The following is a 10,000-nucleotide window of genomic DNA, read 5'->3' as shown; positions in this document are numbered from 1 at the left end:
TTTCGACGATCTGTTACCATACCAACCATTTTGATGTTAATTGATAAGGTGACTGTGATATCGAGAAAAACAAGATACTCGATTTACTTCAATGCTTAAAGGAACAACAAAGCTGTGACTTCACTTCCTACGAGGTTTGGGACATTTATATGTTTGGAGACTTGGGAATTCGCAGATGCCGCTTTCAAAAAATAAATATTCAACGGTAGACATATGCAAATAACAAAATCTAATTGTTTTAGTGTATTTCTGCCAAGAACACCACGAAAAGCTTATTCTTTTCCGAGACGATTCTCAAAGGAGTTGACTTTCCTAGTGTATCTTCTATAGCGGTCGTTAGTGATTGCTTAAACCTTACACAAAAAAATCGTCTCTAAATTTCAAGAGTTCACGTCAAGGCTTTTCTCAAAAAGATATGCGAGAATAATGAAACTCGATGAAGACATGCTTTTCTCGCTAAAACTAAGTGATAATGCAAGGATTGAGAGGATTTGCCATAAACAATAAGCAGATGGGAACAGGCTGTTCTAAATCCAGAGTTGCTGTACCTAGTTTGGAATGGAAGCCCGAGGCACGAAGTTCAGCTTCGATTTCTTCGACGACTAACACAGGCTCCACTATAAGGACATTGACAGATGCTCCTATGTAAGTAAACATTTCACTGAAGAATATTATATCTCATTTTATTCACTTCCAAGCCAGGCCTGTATACGACCATTTATCAGTGAGTGTTATTTTTAACTAGCCGACTTCTTGAAACATGAATAACATCGTTTCGACCGCTGTTTGTAGATGCGTTTACTGATCTGGAATCATGTTCGTCTACTCTAGTGGATGACCGTCATTTTCAACGGCAAAATATTTATCTGTCTTCTTATAGGAGATAACATGGATCAAACCTCATCTCAAGTCTGTCGTGAAATCCCTGTTAACAGGAAAACATATATTTTTATACCTAACTTTCATAAAGCAGGCGGGAATGACAGCATCCTATTTAGAAAAAGTTCAGAAAGCATCATGAATAAGGAATCAAATTTTAATTAAAACACTGGCCAGAGGCTTATTTGTAAAGCATAAATGAAAACGCACGCGACGTGAGAAAATCGTCTGCAAGATAAATGATGAGCAAAGCGCGCAGAATTAAAAAAGATCTACAAAATGCAAACCGTAGAACTGATAAGTAGAATGATTTCAACATGTGTCACTTACGCGTCAATGGGAATAATGCTCGCCAGCTAAATATACACCTGCCCAGCTACCATTTACACAATTTATGATCGTTTCCTTCGATTTTTCCTGCAAAATGATGATAACTTTGAACGACCCGAAAAGTGATTTCAGCAGACATTTGCTTTTGTAAAAACTATGTGTAGGATCAAAAATTGTTTTCAGAATTCTGTCGACAAGCTGATCACCATTTTATTCACAAAAGAACTTGATTATGCACATATTGATTTGCCATGAAGGCGCGGAAGTCCACATTAAATATGGGATCTCGCAGAAATGAAACAGCAATTATCTAGTTGCATTTTATGCGCCCATCGTTTAATTGTCTACTTACATGGGATATTTGACTTCGAGAAAAGCTTTTTTTGGAGAAATTTCTCACCCGTTATTAGTACAGCTCAGCGGGAGCCTTGGGATTTGATGAAAGTTCGACATCTGTGACCACCATTCGATGAATGTTTACACATCTGTTTAGAAAAGGAATAGGAAATTCAAATTTCCGTAAAAAGCATAGGTTTGCACATTCTTGAGATGAGGTTTCATCACCTCCCATTCATTTGAGTTAAGATCATTCTTTAAGTAAAATAAATGCTGCTTTGTGCAATTAAAGAATAGCTCATTCATGTATTATAATTAAGTTTAATGGTCACTACAGTCTCGATAAAGCCACGGGATGACACATAAATTACTGCACTGATTTTCCTGCCATTTTCACGCTACGACGCGCCTTGGCAATACACAGTGCAGTGTAGTGCACAATTCAGTGCACAGTGAAGCCCTGTCTATGCACCTAGGTCCTAGGGGACCCATTTTCCTCTCGAATTCAATGAAGTTACCTATGACCACTCTGGCACTCAGTTTTGGATCCTTTCTCGACCACGAAAGAACATCAGAGTGCACGTTCAGTAGGCCTTAATCTTTTCTCTTCAAATATCGCTTTTTTATCTTTTTGGTCTTCTAAAAAATGGATTTTCCGAAATCGGAATGAAATGAGAAATAAAACGATATTAAAGTGCTGTATAAAACCACAGTTACGAGATACCTTTACGTCATGCAAACACCCCCTGTAGCGCTCCAGGACTATTTAAGAGTCATAGAGGGCCAGTCAGAAACTCCTTAAATTCTTAACCTTATATATTTTTAGCTGGAATCCTTTCAGACTCGACCGAACAGAGGCTGAGGAATTACTTTCCAAAGCAGAACCTGGTGCTTTTATATTTTCTCATGATGTGACCTCTGAGTTATTTCTTTCAATATCGTAAGTAATTACAATGCTTTCCATTTTGTCAACTTAAATCAAATAATCTATATTTCATGAAGGAATCGCTTTAATGTATTTGCCTTATTACATCCATTTAGAAATCGCTGGTGATCCTTGCAATCTGATTGGCCCTCAGCAGTGCGATTTATTCACGAATCGCGCTAAGTTTTGTTCTAAATCACACCTTTTCCCCAGCCATTGAGAAAGGAACAGAAAAACAAAACAACCAATCAGATTTCAAGGCTTGTTTAAAGTAACCAATCAGGACATAGATCAGGATAATGAAACACAAAGAAAGCCAATGCTTGGCGAATTTTGCAGCCTTTGTTCCCAAATCTTTGCCTTTAAAAAAATGCGTGAATTTAATTACTTACAGTTTCCGAATGATGATAATGAGCTCGTTCAGGCTAATCTCGTACCCAGATCTCCCACGATCATACGAAAGGGAGATCTGGTAAAGTTCGATTTCGAGCATGCTCAGTGCCAGCGAGGCCCGAATAGAGTTTAAGTGACATTTTTTATAACGGGGTTTTGCATCGGTGGCCGTCATTCGAGGTGGTTGTAACTGGAGCTGGTCGCTTACGAGAGTGGTCGCAGTGAGAGCTTCGACTGTACTTGTGATTTCAAATCGAACACGCGCTGCGTGCCTATTCGATTTTGAAATCACACATACGATTTCAGCCCAAATTGCACCCTACTGAGTTCAATTACCATCATATCTTCCGGCAAGAAGGTTCCTCGAGCCTTTTGCCCTTGAGTCTTCAAACGCCTTTTTTCGAATTCCATAGTTAACTTCCATTTTCTATCCACATCCGAAAGCTAAGCAAATCTTATTCAGAAATTTCTTTGTGTGTAACATTATCTCACTGAAAGTTCTCGCTGCAACGGCAAAATCTGCTTTGAGGATTGTAGTAATCGATCTTGCCTGATATCAAGCCGGATTTACTTGATCTACAATCATTTAATACATGTAATAACTGAGATTGTGAGTAAAACAACAAATCATCTCTATTTCTTTTGTAGTATGGGAAAATATGTTTGCCATCATGCGATCTTGACACGTGACCATGGATATTACGTCGGTGCGAAACGGTTCTCGACAATTGGGGCTGTGGTTGACTATTTTAAAGCCCACCCTCTAGGAGAGACCTTTTTAAAAGAAGAGGTAAGATCTTATAGCAAAAATTATCATTTATCATCAAGTCAGCGGAAGAAAGACTATTTTCATGAATGGTTGGTTAAAGAAAGGCTTGAGATGCCTCAGTGAGTTTATGTTTGTAGCGGCGATAGGGGCAAGATTTCCGCACAGGTCCCTACTTCATTATGCATACACTCCTTTGTTTCAAGAAAACAATAGCGATAACAATAGACGTCCTTTGGGACTTTGGCGCTTTGTTCTTTCTTTTTAGAGGTTTTTTTTCTAAGTCTATTTGGACTTGAAAAAAGTCGGTCGAACTTCTGTCTGAAATACGGAAAATCGAACAGTTTTTCCTGCAATTTCGGCACTTTTCCTGCAATTTTACCCATTTTTCAGTTTTAGAATAAGCGCAAGAAGTGGAGTTTCAAGCAATCGTTGTAATAGGGTTCAGGTTCGCAAACATAACAAACAAACCAAATAAAAGTACTGTCATAAGAAATTTAATGGCTACCTGCTCTTTTTATCGTGAAATTGTTCTTCCTGTCTGCTTAAAAATTCGCCGAGACACTGTATTTAGGATCACGTACGGTGCATTTAGAGGGATTTTGGGCAAGATTTCCGCACAGGTCCCTACTTCATTATGCATACACTCCTTTGTTTCAAGAAAACAATAGCGATAACAATAGACGTCCTTTGGGACTGTGGCGCTTTGTTCTTTCTTTTTGGAGGTTTTTTTCTAAGTCTATATAGACTTAAAAAAAGCCGGTCGAACTTCTGTCTGAAATGCGGAAAATCGAACAGTTTTTCCGGCAATTTTGGCACTTTTCCTGCAATTTTACCCATTTTTCAGTTTTAGAATAAGCGCAAGAAGTGGAGTTTCAAGCAATCGTTGTAATAGGCCTGGTTCAGATTCACAAACATAACAAACAAACCAAGTACTGTCATAAGAAATTTAATGGCTACCTGCTCTTTTTATCGAGAAATTGTTCTTCCTGTCTGCTTAAAAATTCGCTGAGACACTGCAAAGTGTATATTTTCTTCCTTTCCCGTATTCAGGATCATGAACGGTGCATTTAGTGGGATTTTGCGATTTATCGCTCTTTGTAGAGATAGGCAATATGCTCAATGATACTTCCAAGTAAATAACTTTGGTAGAGATCCATGGATGTTCCCGAACGAGGCATACTTCGTTTCACTCCCCATCATGTCTTTTCAATGCCCTGCTGTGGGCTCGTTTAATTTGTCGGGGTCGACGAAGTTTAGGCGATGGTTAACTGTGAGATGATGTTAGCCCTTGTCTTGTAGGCAGTTGTAAACTTTCCGGCCACAGGTAGCTAGGGCTAATATTTTTTCAAGGAAACTTTACGGTCAGAAAATTAATATGTGTTCTGGCGGATTGAAGGCTGTCTATTGCAGTTTTTTCTTGAGCATCGCTAAACAGATCCATCTCCCGATGCGGCACTTTGTCTTTGCCAAGTGACTGCGTTTTCACACAGGTTTTGGACACGGAAGACGAAAGTAAATTGCTTTCTTTGCACCACTCTGTGCACAACTCTGGAAAGGCTATAAAGGAGGGACAATTTCCAAATGATCAAATCTCCCATTGCTGTGACGCTTTTACTTCGGTAGCCATCTTGATTATTACGAAGACACAAGTTTGCTTCAAAAGAAGGGAAACATGAAACGATTTTAATTGCAATGAACTCGTGCATGAAAGTTTCCCATGAAAGATGCACCAATCAGACTTTAAGCGTGGTATACTCTTCCACGCAGTGAACTTGAAGTGTGCCACACGCACGGGGCATGAAGGAAAAGCAGGTCACAGTTCACAGCAATACTGGAAAACCTAAAACTATCACAAGGACTAACCTTAAGCCTAAACAGTGCCTTTAGTCGTAATTAGGGTTACGGTTGGCATTATTAAAGGGATGGGCTGTTTCAAGAGTAGTAAAACAGGGACTCTTAACGGTAACCTACAAGTGTAAGTTCGATTGTAGGTGCTCGGCGCGGCACGTGTATATAATTACGTATCATTGTTATGTAAATAGTCAGCCAGAATTCAAAATAAATATCATTTTCAAGGTGTGAATTAGCAACTTGACACGTTAGCTCAGTGGTAAAGAACAGGGACAAGTAATCCAGAGGTTTACAGTGGGTCGGAGTTCAAGGCAAGCTGCGAGTGACATATCATGGGATAAAATGGCAGAAAATGCCGAGCGGGATCTGGAAATAAGAGCAAGACGAAGGGACAGAAAGAGGAAAGCTGGGACGAAAACGAGTAACGGTGTGGGCGATGAAGGGAAAGAAAAGATAGAGGGAGGGAGAGAAAAAATGAGATCCGTTTTTATTCATCCCGTAAGTACAAATTACCCATGTATATATTCGGTTCTCTTGGGTATACGTATTGTTCTACAAAACAATAGCGCGAATGAATAATTAATTTATTCTGCATGCATAATGAAGTAGGGACCTGTACGGAAATCATTCCGGATTTTGCGATTTATCGCTCTTCGTAGAGATCGGCAATATGTTCAATGATACTTCCAAGTAAATAGCTTTGGTAGAGATCCATGGTTGTTCCCGTACGAGGCATACTTCGTTTCACTCCCCATCATGTCTTTTCAATGCCCTGCTGTGGGCTCGTTTGTCTGGGTCGACGAAGTTTAGGCGATGGTTAACTGCGGTGAGATGATGTTAGCCCTTGTCTTGTAGGCAGTTGTAAACTTTCCGGCCACAGGTAGCTAGGGCTAATATTTTTTCAAGGAAAGTTTACGGTTAGAAAATTAATATGTGTTCTGGCGGATTGAAGGCTATCCATTGCAGTTTTTTCTTGAACATTGCGAAACAGATCCATCTCCCGATGCGGCACTTTGTCTTTGCCAACTGACTGTGTTTTCACACAGGTTTTGGACACGGAAGACGAAAGTAAATTGTTTTCTTTGCACCAGTCTGTGCACAACTCTGGAAAAGATATAAAGCAGGGACAATTTCCAAATGATCAAATCTCCCATTGCTGTGACCCTTTCACTTCGGTAGCCATCTTGATTATTACGAAGACACAAGTTTGCTTCAAAAGAAGGGAAATATGAAACGATTTTAATTGCAATGAACTCGTGCATGAAAGTTTTTCATGAAAGATGCACCAATCAGACTTTAAGGGTGGTATACTCTTCCACGCAGTGAACTTCAAAGTGTGCCGCACGCACGGGGCATGAAGGAAAAGCAGGTCACAGTTCACAGCAATACTGGAAAACCTAAAACTATCACAGGGACTAACCTTAAGCCTAAACAGTGCCTTTAGTCGTAATTAGGGTTACGGTTAGCATTATGAAAGGGATGGGTTGTTTCAAGAGTAGTAAAACAGGGATCTCTTAACGGTAACCTACAAGTGTAAGTTCGATTGTAGGTGCTCGGCGCGGCACGTGTATATAATTACGTATCATTGTTATGTAAATAGTCAGCCAGAGTTCAAAATAAATATCATTTTCAAGGTGTGAATTAGCAACTTGACACGTTAGCTCAGTGGTAAAGAACAGGGACAAGTAATCCAGAGGTTTACAGTGGGTCGGAGTTCAAGGCAAGCTGCGAGTGCAACCAAGTCTCTCCCTCAATTGAAGTATTATTCTTCATTGTCATCGTTCATTTTGGACACTGAAAGCTTGATAGGGATCATGGGAAATGAACATTTTTCTTTTAAAAGCAAAACCCTAATGTCTGGACTCGCAGTACTCGAACCTGGGTACGTGTAATTAATAACCACTTCACTTAACCACTAGACTACCACATCACTAACTGCGAGGATGTCATTTTTAATTGATGTCAATAATTTTTTCTTCCAAAAGTGCCGCTGTAAACGTGTATTAACACCCGCTAAGAAGCAGGCTTACACAGTGAAAAATGTCGGTTACCAAACTTCAAGAGGAAGCTAACCATTTTAAAATCAAGCTTTAGACAACCATTATTCAGCAATGATTTTATATATATACTAATTAGTTTTGGTAAATAATCGGCACATTTTCTAGTCAGTTGATCTTTAGTGGTTAAGTGGATAAAAACAGTTCTTTCGAAGTGGGTGCTCCGGGTTCAAATCCTGTCCAGGGGCTGCTTTTACTTTTTTCTTTTTATTTGCTACCACAAGTCCTGGGACAGAGTGGTCAAAATGGAGGATAATACTTCATTTAAGGCAAAGTGACAATGAAGGATAATCCTTCATTTGAGGAAGAGATCGTGTTGGCGAGTGACATATCGTGGGATAAAATGGCAGAAAAAGCCGAGCGGGATCTGGAAATAAGAACAAGACCAAGGGATAGAAAGAGGAAAGCTGGAACAAAAACGAGTAAAGCTGTGGGCGATGAAGGGAAAGAAGAGAGAGAGAGGGAGGGAGAGAAAAAATGAGATCCGTTTTTATTCATTCCGTAAGTACAAATTACCCATGTATATATTCGGTTCTCTTGGGTATACGTATTGTTCTACAAAACAATAGCGCGAATAAATAATTAATTTATTCTGCATGCAAAATGAAGTAGGGACCTGTACGGAAATCATTCCGCGATAGGTAAATAGACTGAGTTGAATCCATATGATCCATTCACGACGTCGAATTAAATGAGGTGATCTTTAATTATGGTCCAACACGTAAAAACTGAAACAAGGATGCAATAATCAACTGAACTTAACTAATCCGAGGTACAATAAAACGAAAATCACTTAGCTGCTCGATAAATTATTGCATGACAAATAAACTGATTACTCGTGAAATCACTGTATTCGAGGCAAATGAAATAAATTTACAAAAACCTAAGAGCACTTAAAAATAAATAACATAATGTGCATACCTCTATCCCGATCTTGGGGCGAACAACGTACACAGGAAGAAATATCACAACAAACTAAAGAAACTTCTGGTGCTATCGTAAAGAAATGGAGCACCACCGGCAACTGAAAGTACGCTTCACTGCGCATGACTTAACGTGACTACAAACAAAGTAACGCAATCGTAACGCCACCGATACGAGCGCTACAATGTCTAATAGTGAAATGTTTCTTGCTATTTTGCATCAAATGGCAATTGTATCGTGAATTTTGGGTAGGTAAAAAACACAGGTCACAGGTTATTGTTTTACCAATACAGAAACAACCCTAACCGTTTACGAATGCTAACATATTATGCCTAAAATGTTTGTTTAGGCCTTAATGGGCCTAAGGTTAGCTTTAATTCATTAATGGATGTTAAGGATACTTTCTGTATTGGTAAAACAATGACCTGTGACCTGTGTCTTGTACCTGTAGGTAAATTTTCTTTACCCTACTGTAGCATTGTAGAACAAAGAAATACTCAACATCTCGGCCGAGCATTCTGCTACCCTGTCATAATAGGATAACCCAGTTCACCATACGAGTGATTTTGTTCGCTATGATCTTTGTGATCATTTATTGGTTTTGCTACGTCCTCAATAATTAAAAACACTGAAGTATCGTGAAAATAGTAATTCTGTGATAAGATGGCCATGTTGGTGACAAAACAATAGGAAAATGCAGCTCAATGTTTTTCAAGTTTAGAGTCAAATTCCCAAGGGACTTTTCCGCTATTGTTCTTTGATTTGATTTATTTCTTTATTTACAAACTTTGCCGGTAAACCGGCAGGGTAGCACCACAGAGCTAGTGCTCCACTACGAGGGCTCAAGATCTTTCCACCGACATGGCCGCTGTGACGTTAGCTGCAATCAAAGGAAAAGGGTTTGACGGCAGGAACGTCGTCTTGTTACCATCACTGATGTTGGGGCAATGCAACAAGAGTATTAATCAAACTGAGAAATTATACAACAACAAGACGAAGTAATTTTTGACAGCCTTGTGGATTATCTCCCTCCCTCCCTCCCTCTTATTGGGATGAATATTTGTTGATGACGGACAGTGTGGTCACAATAATTTATCAGGCTGTCTTTGCCTTAAAAGCTATCTTCGTGTGCTTAGTATAACCATGTGCTGTGTTAAAAGAGTAATTACTCCCCTTTCTTTGCAGTTTTGTTATTGTTTAAAGTCGTATTTTTTCTCCCAGTGTAGGTCGTCCATGCCAAAGTGCACCTCGCAAATTCAAATTAAACAACATGCCGATCTAACTATCTCTTGTCCGCCGGTAATTCAAAAACCTGAACAATATGAGCTATTTGAAGAAGATCACACATTGTCCTTTATGCAAATCACCTGTGCCGCCGAATCGCGGTCGCAAATAGCAACACAGACGTCAAATTACGGTTCAGCGCATGCTCAGTCTTTGAAAAAACAAGATGGCCGAGTACTAGTACCTATGCAGCAGGATCATCAAGAACGACCTGATATTATTCATCGACAAGCTGACGCCACGTCAAAAAGG

General features: G+C 39.4%; 1 protein-coding gene across 4 annotated transcripts in view; it reads left to right on the top strand.

Annotated features, from left to right (window-relative positions):
* Positions 1-37: 37 nt before the first annotated feature.
* The window catches only part of LOC137997287 (uncharacterized), a 20,868-nt gene continuing 10,905 nt past the window's right edge, over positions 38-10,000 (top strand). For 2 of the 4 annotated variants that reach the window (XR_011122441.1, XM_068843198.1), the window contains exons 1-4: positions 106-645; positions 2,372-2,485; positions 3,512-3,653; positions 9,686-10,000. The exon at positions 9,686-10,000 is cut by the window's right edge and continues 46 nt beyond it. Coding sequence is in view for 3 of the 4 variants with exons in the window: in XM_068843198.1 (XP_068699299.1) it covers positions 473-645; positions 2,372-2,485; positions 3,512-3,653; positions 9,686-10,000 (744 nt within the window). In the remaining variant the exon portion in view is untranslated. Of the gene's footprint in view, positions 646-2,371; positions 2,486-3,511; positions 3,654-9,685 lie in introns of all 4 variants that reach the window. The other 2 variants (XM_068843200.1, XM_068843199.1) reach the window with 2 other exon arrangements.

The sequence above is a fragment of the Montipora foliosa genome, chromosome 3, assembly GCF_036669935.1.
Source record: "Montipora foliosa isolate CH-2021 chromosome 3, ASM3666993v2, whole genome shotgun sequence".
Taxonomy (NCBI): domain Eukaryota; kingdom Metazoa; phylum Cnidaria; class Anthozoa; order Scleractinia; family Acroporidae; genus Montipora; species Montipora foliosa.
Note: the sequence above shows the minus strand (reverse complement) of the source record. Positions and strands in the feature narration are given on the sequence as shown.